Below are 18,958 nucleotides of genomic sequence, written 5' to 3'. Positions count from 1 at the left end.
GATTCTTCCCCAAAAACAGATACCAAAATATATAAAAAAATAATCTAAATTAGATTAAAAGATTTGCCTTCAAAGTTCATACCCTTTCTCTCTCTTTCCCAAAACCATAATTCCTCTCTCCCCAAAACACCTTTCTGGTTTAATTTAATACGGCTTGTGTAGTTCGTTACACACACCAATCAGCTACTCGTATACCTACGCAAATTTAGGCAAATTTAGGCATCTTGTTTTCTACGATTTTAGCTCACTCAATTTCCTTCGTTGATTGATTGTTTGCAAACTCAAGTATACACCGATTTGATTCAGTGTTTGCCGACGGAGAAGAGAGCAACGGCGCACCTTTGCTGGTTGAATTTTAAGGTTAGCTGCTCGTAGCTAGCTTAGATGATTTTTCCACTGTTCTTCTTTTATCCGGAAATGATGAATTAGCCGTTTTTGTCAAAGAAGAGTGGAATGATATTGATTTGTTTAATTTTGTGTAAGCGCTATTGATTAATTAGTTAGCATACAAGTACACCTATGAACTGGCGATTAATAGGATCTATAAATTATACTACTGAATCTGATCAAGTTAGCTTAGGTTTGATTAAGCGAGTAAGTTTATGAGCTGTCTATGATTTTGGTATTAAGGTTTGAAACTCAAACTTAACACTGAATTAGAAACCTAGTGTAAAATGATGCAAATGAGGCTACAGTGAGGGAATTTTTGAGGAGGGTGACTATGGGACTATATTGCATACATCAGCATCTAATGGTTTGGTGATGATGTAATTAATTTTCCAATAATAAATCTGATGCGAAGTTTATGAGGTATTGTTTGCTTCTCCCTTAAGTGCCATAGGGATGTGTCGGAACTAAAAAGGATATTCTGATTTTGTATTTACATGTTAAGATGACGTATCAGGTCGCTAAAGGTGAACTCACTGCTAATATGTATTGATTCCGTGAGCTGTGATTAACTGCAGAAACTGCCTATAATGCCAACTTATATCTTGTAGGGTGCGTGATTGTTTGTATAAAATCTATTTTATCGTGTGTTATAATAGTTTTAAACTCAACAGGTATGAGAACATAAAACAATCTTTATCACCACCTCAAGAAGGCAGATCCTCGGTCGTTGAAATTTGTTTATCTGCTGGAGGTTGGCTTCAAACATGCCTTCTCTTCAGCTTCTACAGCTGACTGAACATGGTCGTGGCCTTCTGTCCTCAAGAAGGTAAATTATCTTTACTTACTTTGAGTATGATTTAGATATTGTTATATTGCACTGTTGCAGTAAATCTGGAAGTATTTAAATAAAAATACTGAAAGTGAATAGAAATGATGAGACACAACCACAAGGGGGAAAGACTATTTAGTAAATTAGATCCCAGACAACAAAGAAAGGAGAGGGAACTTTTCATCCTAGTGCATGGATGGTTAAGACTCAATGCATGTGACGTAGATACATATCTCCTGGGTTAAAATTACGAACCCACTATTTAAATTTGTTTCCTTCCGGACACTTAAATGAAAAAGGAACGACTCAGGTACACATGGAAAATGCTGAGTAAACAGCAAGTGTTACATTTAGTTCATCTTTCATATTAAAAGAATAGGCATAGCCATGCATAATCACATTTCTCTTTATTTCCTTTTCTACTCTCTTTCTTTCCCTTGGAGGATTTGCTCCTGCGGGGAACTTTTTTTTGATACTGACTCTTCTCGTCAGTGATTGTCACTGCGATTTTGCACTTGGCTTATACACATGTTTTTTATTGCAGGAAAGCTCTACTACTTGCCACTAGTGTTGTAGCTGTTGGTGGAACTGCTGCAGCTGCTTATGTGCAGTCGCGAAATAGCTCTAGAAGGCACAATTCTTTTGGTAATTCCAACGGAGTGGAGGACATTAAAAGTGAACAAGACCAATTGATCGAAACTGATAAGAATGTCAGAACGAGTAAGCAGAGGAGAGGGACTTTGAGATCTCTCCAGGTTTTGGTGGCTATTCTGTTATCTCGTATGGGGCGAATGGGTGCACTAGATATTTTATCGCTGCTGGCTATAGCGGTAAAGTTTTCCACTCAAGAGAGGCAAAATTTGATATACAGACATTTATTTGTTAGGATTTCTTGTCTTTAGTTAAACTTTTCATTTACCAAAATGTCATATGTAATAATTATCGTTGAATTTATGTAGTACCATAGAGCTTTCCTTGCATTGTTCCTTAATGTGGTGTTGGCGCACTGAATCAGTTACATCAGTTGTCTTGATTCTTGCTTTCTGAATTTCCAGGTCTCTAGAACTGCTGTAAGCAACAGATTAGCTAAAGTTCAAGGTTTTCTGTTCCGTTCTGCTTTTCTCCGGCGTGTTCCAGCATTTCTGCGTCTTATTATTGAAAATATTTTGCTTTGTTTCCTCCTGTCAACACTGAATTCCACCTCCAAGTACATAACAGGGACTCTAAGTTTACGGTTCCGTAAAGTCTTGACAAAGCTTACACATGCACAATATTTTCAGGTAATTTTCAGTACAGCTTATATAACTGTGTTTTCCACTTGCTCCATTTGTTAATACTATTAAATTTTATCTCTGCTAAGACTTAAGAAGTAAAAGTAGCACTTGATGATCCAAATTAGCCTAGTGAAATAGTGGTTTTGGGACACCGTAGATTTTTATATGATTTATGTTATTCTTTCTTTTATTCACACAAGTTTTACTTACTAATTGGTTGTCCAGTAAGTTTAAGTGTGGCTGTAATTGTCTCTGGCTTTCTGCAAATGAAGTCTCCCCGTTTGTTATTTAGTGGACGACTGGGACGTATATTGCATATCCACATGTAATTTTTTCCTTCCCCGTTATGATTGAGATACATCTTTTGAACCACTGTATTCTTGATATTCAAATGTATGCATAGTGAGAAGTGGTTTAAACTCAATTCAATCTAATTATTATTGATTTTATACATTTAGAATATGGTGTACTACAAGATGTCTCATGTCGATGGCCGAATAAGCAACCCTGAGCAGCGAATTGCCAGTGATATACCAAAGTTTTGTTCTGAGCTGAGTGATCTTGTACAAGAGGATCTAATTGCTGTTACAGATGGGGTGCTTTATACTTGGCGTCTATGTTCATATGCAAGCCCCAAATACATTTTCTGGATACTGGTAGGAACTTCTGAACGTATTTCTATGAGCTATATGTTTTCTTAATACTGCAATCACTGTGTTCTCTCAAATTATTGAGCTGCCTTTGTCTTTTTGTATGTTGTCATTTTGTAGGCTTACGTGTTGGGGGCAGGGGGCACAATTAGGAATTTCTCACCTGCATTTGGAAAGCTCATGTCCAAAGAACAGCAGCTTGAAGGTGAATATAGGCAGTTGCATTCACGGTTAAGGACCCATGCAGAAAGCATTGCACTCTACGGAGGAGAAAAGAGAGAAGAGTTTCACATTCAGAAGAAGTTTGAAAATCTTGTTAGGCACATGAGGGTTGTTCTTCATGATCATTGGTGGTTTGGCATGATTCAGGATTTCTTACTCAAGTATCTTGGTGCTACTGTTGCTGTTATCTTGATTATCGAGCCCTTTTTCTCTGGCAATCTCAGACCTGACTCTTCTACCTTGGGACGCGCAGAGATGCTGAGCAACTTGAGATATCATACAAGTGTTATAATTTCATTATTTCAGTCACTGGGAACACTTTCTATAAGTTCGAGGCGGCTTAATCGCCTGAGGTATTTTCTTGTTTAACTCTTCGTCAGTTTCTAATGTTATTTATCTTAGAGGACCCCTGAAAATGTTATTTCATGGTGCACAAGTTAAACTGTCTTTATTGCTTTGAATTATTAGATTGTTACTTTGGCATCTCCATTTTATAATCGCTACCATCTTCTTCCTAGTAAATCTTCATTTTTATGGGAAGAGTTAGTGATAATTCGGGGAAGCTTAACACTTTGATAATAAGCTTTGACTAGTTTAATTTCTAAACCTAACCTTTCAAGCCTTGGTATTTAGTACTGTTGGTATTAACCAAAAAGCTAATGAAACAGGCCTTTTTGGTACTTCTGAATTTATTTGATATACTCAAGGATTTGTGACCAGTCAATGCAGAGTTTGATGGTAATATGTTTCTAAACAAAACTATAAGATATAAACGTCTTGCCAATTAGTTCTCTTTATTCGTGTTTGATCACTTGGTTTAGCCCAGCAATTTGTATTTCATAATTATTTTGTGTACTATCAAGTATCAACTGCTTCAGATGGGGGTGGTTCCTAGTTCAAAAAGATATTGGTAATCTCTCAATGTGTCAAATTTAAGATGCATTGTTGCACAGTAAAGTCTCTGACGATGAATTATTGTATTTTTCATGATTGGTAGTTAAGATTTCTGACACAAAATCCTAAAATTTTGTTATTGACCTATGGTTCATATGTCTAATGGAAGTTATTAGTACTTTACGAGATGTTTCTGGATTAGGTTGATAAAGATAAGTTACTTTTTTGTAGCTAGATGCTCGAGATTTTCTTTGTCAGCTGTGGATGTGGCGTCATTGTAATTATTTTGGTTGAGCTACTATGCTAGTTAAACTATATTCAGTTTTATTGTGTAGATGAATTTTTTCTTTTGTTATGCAGTGGTTACGCAGATCGTATACATGAACTCATGGGTATATCTAGAGAGCTAGCCACACGGGATGCATCTTCTCAACAGCCTGATGGGCATAGGAACTATGTTAGTGAGGCTAATTATATCGAGTTTGATGGTGTCAAGGTAGCAAAAAAATTGGCATTTCATTTCCTTATTCTTCTCATCTTTGCCAGACCTCAAAGCACATATGATGTTTCAGGTTGTTACTCCAACCGGCAATGTCTTGGTGGAGGATTTGACTCTAAGGGTTGAATCTGGCTCTAATCTTTTAATAACTGGTAGGTTTTGTTGGTCTATTGTGGCTTTTCCATAGTTCACTACATAGTTATATATAATCTACTTATTCATCATGTCACTGGCTCATCTTAGGTGGTGTTCGGTTTCCTAGATAAAATAGTACTAAGATATAGTCTAGGATTGAGTTGTGAGATTATTTTAGTTGGAGGGGTTAGCTATGACTAATTATCCCATGATTATCCATCTAGGATTGAGTTGTGGGATTGAATCTCATGAACCAAACACACTACATATTTAATCCCGAGATACAATCTTGCAAACCGAACACCCCCTAGTATACTTATTCCGTTTCAATAAAATTAGAAATGACAAGAAAATACATATCTGAGATGATTGAAGAAAAGCATTTGTCTCACTCAATTTTTGGGTTGCAAAAGGGAATTGAAAGAACCTGTACTAATTTATTTGGTTGGGGTTTGAGAAAAGCAAATGAGGTAGGGATTTATTTTGTTTATATTTTAAACTGAATAACCGAATGGTTTAAAACCGAACCAAACTGACCAAACTTACTTCAGTTTGGTTCGGCCAATTTTTGCACACCCCTTCTTAAATTAGTATATACTAATGTTATTGGTAAGTGGTAGTGTAAGCGATACTGAAATGAGATTAAAGGAGTCACATTCTTTTATCAAGTTCAATATCTGGTTTTATGGTTTTTGGTGCTTTGTTATATGGAGAATGTATGGCCTGAACCCTTAGGAGGATTGTTATTGTTTTTTGGGTTTTAATAAAACACCATAATCTAGCCACCTTTAGTTATAAATACATAATCCCACATTCCTATCCGATGGAAGAGTCAAACATTTAATTTTGCTGGATTTATATTTCATGGATGAATTTGTAATTTGTAATAATATAAATTCGATGTATTTTAAGGTCCAAATGGAAGTGGAAAAAGCTCCCTCTTTCGTGTTTTGGGTGGTTTATGGCCGTTGATATCTGGTCATATCGTGAAACCTGGAGTTGGTTCTGATTTAAATAAGGAGATCTTCTATGTACCACAAAGACCATATACGGCAGTGGGGACTCTGCGCGATCAGCTAATTTATCCACTGACAGCAGATCAGGAGGTTGAACCCCTTACAGAAAATGAAATGGCAGAGTTACTGAAAAATGTGAGATTCTTCTAAAGTATATGTTCTCCAATCTTTTGTAGTCGTACAGTCCTGAAGCTTCCACACTCAGTAAAACTTTGTTTTGATTGAGTATTATATTTGGTTTAGGTGGATCTTGAGTATCTGCTAGACCGCTACCCATCTGAGAAGGAGGTTAATTGGGGTGATGAATTGTCTTTAGGAGAGCAACAAAGACTGGGAATGGCTCGTCTGTTTTACCATAAACCTAAATTTGCTATCCTAGATGAATGCACAAGTGCTGTGACTACTGATATGGAAGAACGTTTCTGTGCCAAAGTTCGAGCAATGGGTACCTCATGCATCACAATTTCTCATCGCCCTGCATTAGTCGCCTTTCATGATGTTGTCCTATCTCTGGACGGTGAAGGAGGCTGGAGTGTCCATTACAAAAGGTAGGACCTTTGAATTAGATATTCCAGTTCCGATGTTAAGAGTGCAGTTCTCCTCTACATTTACGAAATTGCATCGATTTGTAGGGCTGAGTCTCCAGCTCTTACAGATTCTGAAATTGTTACAAGAAGAAGTTTTGATACAGAGCGCCAAAGTGATGCGATGACTGTCCAACGTGCATTTGCTAATACTAAGGTTTCTTTCACATATTCTTCTGATTTATTATAAATTATTATTTAGATGCACCCCCTTGTTATTGAAATTTACTTTGAATATCATTGTCAGGAACCTGCATTTTCTGCTTCTAGGTCACATTCTTCACAGTTGCTAGCAGCATCTCTTAGTGAAGGAGATGACTATTTGCCACCTGCTTTTCCTCAGCTGCAAATTGTTCCAAGGATTTTACCTCTCAGAGTAGCTTCCATGTTTAAGATACTAGTAAGCACTCATTACTACTGAAGCTGTTTTAGTTGATCATTTTCAATTTGTTACCTTCTATATCTGCTATCTGTGAGCTTATTCTTAATTATGTGGAGTAGATATGAAGTTGATTACCTTCAGTCATATTTATCAAGTTTTTCTAGAGATGCTACATTAACTTAAAGGGGGAACCCTGGGACACCCTCAACTCAGTAGGGAATCCCCGAAATCCTATAAAAATAGGGCAGGGCAGGAGGACTGATTGTTGACATAAATTTTGTACTAATGGCATAACAAATGGTGACTAGAAGCTGAAAAATTCAAACACTGGTAGTGTTTGCAAAAAAAATATCTAGGAGACATAATTTTACATTTCCGTTATTTTTCAAAATGTGGTGAGGAGAAAGAGTCAAGGAAAATCACAGTTATGATAAAAGTTGAGGTTAGAATGTTAGTACTTTAGATTTTCAATTGTTTTTTCCCTACATTATCTGATAAGAATCTGATACCTGAAAACACACTCAAAACTGTGCAATCAGTCTTAGAAGGTTTTTGGAAACATCATGTTAGCGACTTTCTCAGGCTACATTTATTATCATGTTGTATATATATACTGCACTTGCTGACCTATTAGCTTTAGGTACCCACAGTGCTTGATAAGCAGGGCGCACAGCTGCTTGCAGTTGCCATATTAGTGTTATCCAGGACCTGGATATCAGATCGCATTGCTTCTTTGAATGGTATTTCTTCTGTTTTATAATATTGCTTATTCTTCTTGCACTGTTAATAATAAACATGCATGTATAATATTTACACATCAATTATCTCAGGGACAACTGTAAAATTTGTCCTGGAGCAAGATAAGGCTGCCTTCATCAAGTTGATCGGTGTTAGCGTTCTTCAAAGTGCTGCATCTTCATTTGTTGCTCCATCGTTGAGGTACTTACTTTTAGTATCTAAAGGAGGTGTATGCATGATGCATGGTTACGTGATTAGTGTCCAATATAATTATATATTGCATGCGCACATGTACTGATCTAAGTTGTTCCTTCTAGAGTACCGGAAGTTGGTAATTTGATGTCAAAGAAAATGAATTTGTTACATGAGTGAGATTATATTTGTAATCAAGCTTCAATACATAAGCGTAATTTCATGGAAATCAATAAGGGGATGGCTGGTATGTAGGAATCAAATTAAACGAATGGTATAAATAATTCTAGAATTCCTATGGCTTGTATACATAAGTAATGCAGTATGAATGAGATTATAATTTCCATTTTCTTGTGACTTGAATGAAATTATAATTTTTTACTTAGTTTCTTGAATTCATTTCCGCAACCGATAATTAAGTAGGTAATTGCTTTCTTGAATTCATTTCCGCAACCGATAATTAAGTAGGTAATTGCTGACAATGGATAAAGTTTGTTTCATATGATGAAATACAATTTGAGATTGAACAAATAGCAGTGGTATTATTAGTATTATTGTTATTAAATCACATTTATTTGGTATTTTCCAATTTTTGTCTTATGTAGGCTTTTAAGAAATTCAGATATCCTTCCAATAGTTTTAACACTTACTGTAAACATTTTTTTATAATATTAGCTATGAATATTTTATTATTATTATTATTATTATTATTATTATTAAATTCTATGAATGGTGTTGCATCTTCAGCTTGTTCTAGATTGGAATGGGCATGAATAGCCACGCACTTTAGTTTTAATCAAGTAGTCTAGTTGTTACATTTTACCTATGGATCTATGTAGTAGTATTAGTTGTTACTTGCACTCTTGTTGCTTCTTGAATTCAGACATTTCATTTTTATTTCTTATTGTTAGTTATTCTTGGGTAATTGTGTCTAGTGGTTGTATAAATTATGTGCTTCCTTATTAGATCAGCCAGATTTGGTGCTGAAACTTTTGGCATTGATATTATTGGCTGAATATCACTTCACCACCTCCTGTTTACAGGCACCTGACGTCTTTGCTTGCACTTGGATGGAGAATTCGCCTCACCAGGCACTTGCTTCGGAGCTACCTAAGAAAGAACGCATATTATAAGGTACTGAGTTGCATCAGTTAATAGTGATAAACAATGCTTCTGGTAAGTGTTAGAATTAGAATAGATGCTGCATATGCACATCTTTATATTTACTGTTGAAAAGGGTGGCAAAAGAAGATAACCTGCCTTTTGCCATTAGGTAATAGTTCCACTTCCAGAATGAATTTTATATTTTTGATTTATTGTCCTACTCCAGTTTGTAATTGCCACTAGGCAGACCCACCACCATTGTTCTATGGACGTGATGCATTTTAAACATACATGATTTCGTTGAGTACATTGGTGTTCTATAGGTATTCCATATGGTGTGGTGTATGGAATGGTCAATTTTCTAAACATTTGTTACAATATTTTTTCCAAATCACCTTGACATCACATGGTTGTATGTAGGTATTTAACATATCACGAGCAAACATTGATGCGGATCAGAGATTAACTCAAGACTTGGAGAAGTTGACCTCTGATTTGTCTGGTTTGGTCACTGGAATGGTTAAACCGACTGTTGATATACTATGGTAATTTTTTAGAAGTTGCTTGTGCAGTGCACTAGTATCTGCTTGCTTAGTTACCTATATTTTCTCTGATTTACAGGTTCACCTGGAGAATGAAGCTACTGACTGGTCGACGAGGAGTGGCTATTCTGTACACATACATGTTACTAGGTTTAGGATTCCTAAGGATTGTTACACCCGACTTTGGTGACCTGACTAGTCAGGAGCAACAAATGGAAGGAACTTTTAGGTGATCATATTTTCATTTTCAAAGATGCTTAGTTTGAAATGAATGATTCTGGTTCATGTTCGTCAAACATGACAATATGATACAACTCACTGGAGCAGTTGAAAATGCTTAAACTGATTCTCAGGTATTTCTTAATGGCCTAATAGTACGGAAGAAGGGAGTGTTTGGTTAGTATACGTCGAAGGGAGCGGGAGTGGGTGTGAAAGTAAGGGGGGATGTAAACTTTTATGCTTTGATACTCATAAATAAGGAGAAGAATAGATGATCAACCACTTTGGGGATATCGATAACTATTGAAGAGAATATTCCTCACCACCAAACAACAATGTCTCATTTCTGTCCCATTCTGTTATCCTTGAACCCATTATATGTCATTTTCAGATTATCTTAGTGAGTACTGTACAATGAGTAATACACCCTCCGTCCTCAAAAAATAGACAAACTTGTAAATGGCATGAGTTTTAATGTGCAATTGGTAAAGTAAGAGAGAGATGGGAAAAAGTAAGAGAGAGAAGGAAAAGATAGTGAAAGTATGTGGGGTCCACATTATTAGTGTTGTATAAATGGTTAAAACTTTCCATGTTTAGACTTGGTCTAATTTTGGGAGACGGCCTAAAATGGTAAAACTAGTCTATTTTTTGAGGACGGAAGGAGTAATTATTATCTGCAAAATTTCTGGTGTTGTATGTCAGTTTCTGGCCATTTATGAGAAAATTTATTTATCAGCTAGACTATTGGCTGAAATTCATGTATCAATTTGACATCGATGGTGAAAGTGGCGAACGAGAATGACTTTTCACAATTTTAAGCCTCAGTTCTTTGTTTTGACCCTTATTAAATACTTTGTTTATAAGGTACATGCATGAAAGATTGCGGACACATGCAGAGTCTGTTGCTTTCTTTGGTGGTGGTTCTAGAGAGAGAGAGGTACTTGTCCTATCACCACTAGCTCTGGCAATTAGTTTACTTTGATTAGTCATTTAAAAAGTAAATTATTGCTACAGAGGTAGTCCATGCTTTGTTTTATCTGAAATGTCAATACGCTTTGCCGTTTTATCAGAGCATCTTCAGGATTACTCAGACAATGTAATTAAGCATGAATACGAATATCCTTGTTTCTTGTCTCTACTTCCACTGAGAGATATCTTAGACTTAATAGCTTCTTTTTGGCAAGTATTATAGGCTTGCTTCAGGTGCTCATGTTGATTTTGGTATTTACTTCTGATTATTGCTCTTCCTACTTGCAGATGATTGACATGAAGTTTGGAGCACTTTTTAACCATTCAATGCTACTTCTTAGGAAGAGATGGTTGTTTGGTATTATAGATGACTTCATCACAAAGCAACTTCCTCATAATGTCACTTGGGGATTGAGCTTGCTGTATGCCATGGAGCATAAGGGTGATCGAGCCTTGACTTCAACTCAAGGTGGAATCAGTTTCTCTCACACTTTGTTGCTTTATTTACTAAAATTTTGTTCTGAGTGTTTCCTTTCTTTATGGTAAATTCTATTTCAGGTGAACTGGCGCATGCCTTACGATTCTTGGCATCTGTTGTATCTCAGAGCTTTTTGGCATTTGGTGATATTCTTGAGCTGCATAGGAAATTCGTTGAGCTGTCTGGTGGTATCAACAGAATTTTTGAACTTGAAGAGCTTCTGGAAACTGATCATCATGGTTTGTATTCCATTTATTTGTCGTCCGTCAAACGGTATAGGCGTTACTTTTTCATGTGAATGTTGTTTTCAATCAGTTTAGGGTATATATGGAAGTTTTGTTTCAGCAGAATAAGATTTTTACTAGTAATTGCTGAATAGGTTGCATGTCATGGTGTGAAATAAATAATTTCATGTTTCTTAAACAAATGGTGGGAAAAATACAATGTGCGTCAAGATGAACTGTAATTCAAATGGACTATTAGAGGTGCGGATGAGGGTTTATGTTAGAGTGGCTAGATAGATGTCAATCATATGATTTAAAGCCTTCTATATAAGATTCAACTAGAGACTGGAGTTGTTTTATTTAGATCTGTTGGTATCTGTTTTGTGAACTAATTGTCCCATGTTGTGCCTTTTTTCTTGGTTGAGTTTTTTGTTTCTTTAATAAAAAACAAACATTTATTCTGTGAAGTGTGACTAGTTTCCTTAAAGGCGAGCATGGAGAATGAAGCAGATGTAAATTTTGGGAAATTAGAAAATAGGGCCTGCAATAAAGAAATGCATTTGGATAAACATAGTACTCAAGACAGCTTTTGCTAGAATTGGAGAAGAAATGCATTTGAATAAACATAGCTTTGAGGTTGTCTATCAGGCTGACATGAATGTACTTTGCAGGAGAATACAATGGCTCTTTAAGATCTAAATCTGCCGAACTCTCAGATGATATTATTTCTTTCTCCAAGGTGGATATAATTACACCAGGTCAGAAAGTTCTGGCTAGACAGTTAGAGTGTGAAATTGTTCCTGGGAAGAGCCTGCTTGTTACAGGTTAGTATATATTTTCTTTACTGCTCACTTGTTCTGTGAATATCTGCACAATATTACTGGTGCTTATTTGTACAATTTCTTCTGTCTTAAGGTCCAAATGGAAGTGGAAAAAGTTCGATCTTCAGAGTCCTTCGAGGACTTTGGCCTGTGGTCAGCGGAAACCTCATTAAACCTTACCAAGAAGTTGATTATAAATCCCAGTGTCGTCTTTTTTATGTGCCTCAGCGACCATATACATGCTTAGGAACTCTCCGAGATCAAATAATATATCCTCTCTCTTGTGATGAGGCAGAGAAAAGGTTGCTATATTTAGCTGAAGAAGGTAATCTTAATTTCTTCCTATTCCTTTTCTGGCTAACTTCTTATTGGCTTTTCACACTGAGGTTTTGATATCTGTATGTTGAATCTTGATGTGCTACAAGTAGTCACTTACATGGAGTATTCTCTGCTATACCTTCTGTTCCCCCAGCAGTTATTAAAAACACATTTTTATTGTTTAAGAACTTGTATCTATTTAAACAGTTTATCATGTCTTCAGGCTCATATGTGGGAGTTTTCTTTCATATTAGTTTGGTTTTTTAGTATCAAGATGTTGACCATTTGTCATTCTCATTCATTTGTGTGGAAAAAAGACCCATTGCAAATTTACTAAATAATTATAAAAATTTTAAAAAGTTAAAAAATCTGTAATACATAGCAATAGGTTAAGTTAATGAATGCCATGATATGTTTCACCTAAATTGATATGTCGTGATTCCTGAATCTAGGTGAAGAATCAAATGGTGCCACAAACTTTTTGGATAAGCATCTGAGGTCTATCCTGGAGAAGGTTAAATTACTATATCTCTTGGAAAGAGAAGGCGGATGGGATACTAGCCAAAACTGGGAAGACATTTTATCTCTTGGGGAACAACAACGTCTAGGCATGGTGCGTTAACCTCACACACAAAGACATGTTTCAAGGATATATTAACTTCTGGAAATATACACAATTGTTGATGTTACTTGTTCTATGTTTCAAGGCACGATTGTTCTTCCACAAGCCCCAGTTCGGTGTCCTGGATGAATGCACCAAGTAATATATATTCTTATTCTCTTCCTTCAGTTTCCAGAGATGAAACCTAATTATTTTCACGATAGTAACATTTCTTCCCTTTTGCTATTTTTATGAAGTGCAACAAGTGTTGATGTTGAAGAGCACCTTTATAAGCTGGCAACTGAATCCGGGATTACCGTTATAACATCCTCACAGGTACAGAGAGCATCCAAGCTTTTTCTGCATATGCCTTATTTTGATCTTATTTACGTGGCTTATATGTAGTACTAGTTAGATTTATCACTTGCAAACTTGTGACATGGTAAACGGTTTTGGCAGCGTCCTGCTTTGATACCATACCACTCAGTGGAGTTAAGATTAATTGACGGGGAGGGTAAATGGGAGCTTCGTACAATTCAGCAGTGAGTAAGGATGCTCTTCTGTGTTTTACCTAGTACACATGATATTTTGGGCTAGCAGCAACACTTTTCAGCACAAGGAAATGATGGAAATTCGAGCAAACCTGAAAAGTGGCAGCCCTCTCTCATGGTTGAGCCAAATCAGACTATATAGAGTTATTATTGTGAATCAAATAATAATACAAAATTAGAGCATATAATATACATGTCTTTAAATTTATTTTCTGATTTTGTTGGTTAATTTGGTGGATGATGGGGTAGATGACTGCAGAAATAGTTAGAGCGAACGAACTTTGTAAAGTGACAGTGGTTGATCGATAATCATCTCGGTTCTGTTGTAATATCTTATAATCAATCAATTTATAGGCACTGGTATAATAATGCTGCCTTCCAAACTGTTAATGTACCGTGTCGTCGTTCCGTTAGACATATTGCTGACTGTGAATGTTCCTTATCCCTTTAGCTAGGGGGCTTTACTACTTTAGTTGGCATTTTAAGCAATGATATGTTTTCTTTATTTTTGGAGTTGGAACTGAAAGAAGCATATTCTTAGTTGTATTGAGTGGTGCATCTTGATCCAATGCTGTGATATGATCAAGTAGTGGGAACCTTACTGGTTGATGACTGTGTGTTGTGTGTGTAATAATATATGCAGGGTGGAAATGCGATATTTTTACTATCTGTGGTTATTCTAGCTTTACTATCCAATCTTCTCTTAGTTGTTTTACAGTTAGATCTGGGATAGTGATTGCCAATTCTAAGCATATTTATAACTATTATACTACATTATTACTACTACTACTACTACCTTTTTAGTCTCAATAGCAGATTGGCTCTTTTTAGATACTAAAAGTTACAAAGTGAATCCTACTATTACTATTTGTAACGGTTCCAATAGTTACGTAGATTACACAATAAAAATGGAGTATGGAGTATTGTTTAAAAGGGATATTGTCACCTAATATCATGAAACTTTAAAAAAAATTGGGGTTTTCAATGAATTTTGAAATTGATAACTAATATCATGAATTTTACTATGAGTTTGTTATTTTCCACCAATGAATTTTTTGAATTTTTTTTTTAATTTCTCGATAACAACTTTGAGAGCTTCAAGTTTTGCAATCTTTAAAGATAGTTTTTCTTGAAGCACACCCTCCAAAATTGTTCTTAATCTATTAATATAGTTGGAATTTTTCATTAGTGGAAAATAATCAACTCGGGGTAAAGTTTGTGATATTGTTTGCCAATTTTAGAGAAATTTAATGCATCACTTCAAATAAGTGTCACAATAGCTATACACTATTATGTTATGCAGCTTCCACATTTATAATGTGCATACATGAGTCACATGAGTATGTGCAGTGTGTATAATATTCAATTGTAATTTTTTCTTTTGTGCTCATCCCTTATTCATCAATCTCACGTGTTAATTTTCTTCTATTTTTTTTAGAGTGAACTACAAAAATAATCCCTGCACTATGAGTTTATCTCGCCAATGAACCCTGGACTTTAAAAATATCCCCAGACAACCCTGACTAAGCATTTATCTCGAAAATGGTCATTTTTCACTATTTCGTGACGAAAATACCCTTTTGGGGGGTTTTGAGGGGTTTGGACAATTTAGTCTTTTTACATTTTAAATCTGATATTATTTCAGTGATGTACTAAATCTGATATTATTTCAAAATTATTATTCTTCTTCCCTTTCGGCATCCTTCACTTTGTTTCTTTATTTCAATATTAGATTTAATTTTATAAAATTAAATTTTAAATTTCAATTTTAAATTCAATAAATTTTTTTAATTATTAAAATTACTATTAAATAACAAATTAATAGTTTAAATCAATATTTGATAGTGTCTAATATTTAATCAATAAGTGACGACGATGCCTTAGTTTTAATCAATATTTAATAGTTTTAATCATAAATGGATCATATAACACGATTTATTCCGAATTGAATATGCATATAATGTATAGGAGAATTTGACTAAAAATATTATGAAGTTGACTAAAAATTTGATATAGGAGAATTTTTGTTGAAATTTTGTAGTTAATTTTGACTGTTTTCAAATTAATAAACAAAAATTATATTAGTCTTACATTAGATGCATATTTATTTCGCAATAAATCGTGTTATATGATCTATTTATGATTAAAACTAAGGTGTCGTCGTACCTTATTAATTAAATATTAGACACTATCAAATATTAATTAAAACTTTTAATTTTTTATTTAATAATAATTTTAATAATTTAAAAAATTTATTGATATTTAATAATTGAAATTTAAAATTTAATTTTTTAAAATTAAATCTAATATTGAAATAAAGAAATGAAGTGAAGGATGGCAAAAGGGAAGAAGAATGTTAATTTTGAAATAATATCAGATTTAGTACATCACTGAAATAATATCAGATTTAAAATGTAAAAAGACCAAATTGCCCAAACCCCTCAAAACCCCCCAAAAGGGTATTTTTCGTCACGAAACAGTGAAAAATGACCATTTTCGAGATAAATACTTAGTCCAGGGTTGTCTGAGGATATTTTTAAAGTTCAGAGTTCATCGGCGAGATAAATGCATAGTCCAAGGACTATTTTTACAGTTCACTCATTTTTTAATGGTTTTATTCTTTCTGCATTTCAATCTTGTGAACTCAGATAACCACTTTTGCATAATTTCATTGGTTATCTCTCAGTTGGTCCTTGCTGCTTTACTTCTGTGCCTAGTGTTTCAAGATTGAGATCTCGTGGATTTTATGAATTTTAATATTACTACTATCTTTGCAATAATTCTTATTAGTTGTTTCAAATTGAGATACTGATGATCAATTTTATAGCATATTTAATTATTTATTATCTCTGCCTTTTTACTCTCAATAGTGAATTGGCTCTTCTAAAATGCAAAAAGTCACAAATATATATTTTATTTATTTCCTAATGAGTCCTCCATATTCCAAAGTACTGTATATTTTTCACTGTTATTATTGATCATTGGGTAATTAATTAAATATCAGTTTAATCATAAACTACGTCCTAATTAATTAAATCTAAGCATTTCCTAAATTGTCGATACTATAAAGTAAATATATGTTCGAACATGATGAAGTAATCATTCATAATTAAGTATAATTACTGAAAGAGAGAGCCCATATTCCATGGACACTAACAAATTAAATTCAAACATGAAACATCTCTGATTCAAGAATAACAAGTGTCCATTTTATTTTGAGTACAACTCCTTGGTCCACAGCATATAGTGAAATTACGAATTTTGTCAATTACATTTATTTTTCGATTTGTGGGTCCATAACATACAAAAATTGCTTCAGTTTGGTCCTTTTTGGATGGCTCAGTTAAAATGCGGAAATCAATCATTAATTAGTAAAAGTTTGACTAAATTAAGCAAAAAATATCAATTATTTATTTTCATAAAAAATACCAATTATTTATTTTCCCCAAATGATTTCCTTTCTCTCTCTTTATCACTTCATCTTAAAACACACTTCATCTTCTTCTTTTTTTATTTTTTTTTTATTTTTTATCTTTCTCTTTCTTTCCCACACAATCAACGAATAACCCTAATTCTTCGTCGTCCTCCCCTACCCTGCACCACACCGAAAAATCATTTGAAATGCATCGGTCGACTTCCAGCAGCAATTCCAGTGACAACGCGGTGGGCGCGACCTTCGATTTAGGCCTCTGCTATGCTTTTGAAAGAAGGTAGTGGCACTCCGAAAACCGTCAGCAGCAACACCAAACCGTCAAAAGAGAAGCTTTACTTTGCTTGTGAGAAGAACGAATGCAATTTCTTCAAGTGGTGTGAGCCAATTTATCAAGGTGAAGCCTCTTCTTCGTCAACCTCAGTTGTTGCTACTGATTTAGGGTTGGTTTTAGCATAAATTAATGAAAAAATTGAGGCTGTACAGTTGATGTTGGACGAAATTAAAGCAGAAATGAAGGCAAAATTAGAGAAATTAATGTAGTTGTTTTGTAGTTGTTGAAATATCTTGTATGTTGAATTAATTTGATGAAAATCCTAGTTTTTGTTTGAAATTTGTATTTTGAGTTCGATGCATTTGCGAGCAAGCTTGCTTGCTTTTTCTTCTTCGACATTTGAACTTGTTCTTGTTCAAACTTGTTTTTGGAATTTGGGGAGTAAATATGCAAAAATATACATGTGAAAGCCGTCCTTCATATTCATAAAGTACTTCAAATCGGTCCTATACATTAGAGTGCATAAATTCATTAGGCAAAATAAAATACATGTCCTCCATACTCGTTACTTGAAGCTGCTTGCATCTCCACACACGCAAAACCAAAAAAAACCAACAATCGAGCAACAGTCAAGAAAACCAACAAGTATTCATTGTATATGTTACATGGCAAAAAACCGATCACACTAAATCAAGGTGTTTTCTTCTTTGAAGGGACTGAGGACGACCCTCCTTTCTTCTTCCGAGTGAGTGAGGATGAACCGCAACCTTTTGACGGTTGGGTGTTGCTGCTGACGATTCGGAGTGCCGCTACCTTCTAACAAAAGTAGAGCAGTGGCCTAAATCAAAGGCCGTGCCCATTTTTCTGTGTGTTGCAGGGTAGGAGAGGACGACGAAGAATTAGGGTTCTTCGCTGATTGTGTGGAGAAGAAAGAGAGATAAAAAAAGATGAAGTGTGTTTTAAGATGAAGTGAAAAAGAGAGGGAAAGGAAATCATTTGGGGAAAATAAATAAATGGTATTTTTAAAGAAAATAAAAAATTAGTATTTTTTATGAAAATAAATAATTGGTATTTTTTGCTTAATTTAATTAAACTTTTGCCAATTAACGGTTGACTTCCGCATTTTAACTGAGCCGTCCAAAAAGGACCAAATCAGGAGCGCTTTTCGTATGCTATGGACCCAAAAATCGAAAAATGAATGTAATGGGTAAAATTCATAATTTGGCTATATATTGTGGACCAAAAAGGAGTTGTACTCTTTTATTTTCCTTTTCTTTAACTTTATAATTATCAATAGGCAATAAACGATGAATCATATTGTACTGGCAATCCTAACACTATTTTAGTATATAAAAAAAGGTCGTTTAAGGGTTAAGAATTTGAAACCTTTCAAGAATATGAAGAGCTCAAAGTTTATAAATATTAATTGAAAAATTAGTTTTAGATTTATGGTCCACTACCAAATTAAAGTGTTGGATATATACTTTACAATAATCAGACTTAGATTTCGATCTAATCTTATACTTGTTCTTAATTACATATAGATCACTAATGAAGCTTCCTCGATCCATTCAAAGTAGGAAAAATTAATTATTTACTCACCATTTCCATTCAAAGTAGGA

At 34.6% G+C, this 18,958-nt stretch overlaps 1 protein-coding gene across 1 annotated transcript; it reads left to right on the top strand.

Moving 5' to 3' along the window:
• The first annotated feature begins 60 nt into the window (after positions 1–60).
• ABCD1 (peroxisomal ABC transporter 1) lies at positions 61–14,022 on the top strand. The gene is made up of 26 exons (XM_048112615.2): positions 61–360; positions 1,062–1,216; positions 1,764–2,049; positions 2,275–2,499; positions 2,952–3,149; positions 3,264–3,718; positions 4,620–4,755; positions 4,832–4,910; positions 5,806–6,044; positions 6,153–6,457; positions 6,542–6,650; positions 6,741–6,893; positions 7,516–7,615; positions 7,706–7,814; positions 8,849–8,939; positions 9,330–9,454; positions 9,531–9,680; positions 10,535–10,607; positions 10,928–11,108; positions 11,198–11,356; positions 12,013–12,165; positions 12,257–12,487; positions 12,933–13,093; positions 13,188–13,240; positions 13,339–13,417; positions 13,541–14,022. The coding sequence occupies exons 2-26, from the start codon at positions 1,155–1,157 to the stop codon at positions 13,625–13,627; spliced, it is 3,999 nt and encodes a 1,332-aa protein (XP_047968572.1). The 5' UTR covers positions 61–360; positions 1,062–1,154; the 3' UTR covers positions 13,628–14,022.
• Positions 14,023–18,958: the final 4,936 nt, after the last annotated feature.

This window comes from Salvia hispanica, chromosome 3 (assembly GCF_029641045.1).
Source record: "Salvia hispanica isolate PSC_SH4W2 chromosome 3, Shi_PSC_v1, whole genome shotgun sequence".
In the NCBI taxonomy this organism is placed as follows: domain Eukaryota; kingdom Viridiplantae; phylum Streptophyta; class Magnoliopsida; order Lamiales; family Lamiaceae; genus Salvia; species Salvia hispanica.
This window is presented reverse-complemented; position numbering and strand designations above follow the sequence as displayed.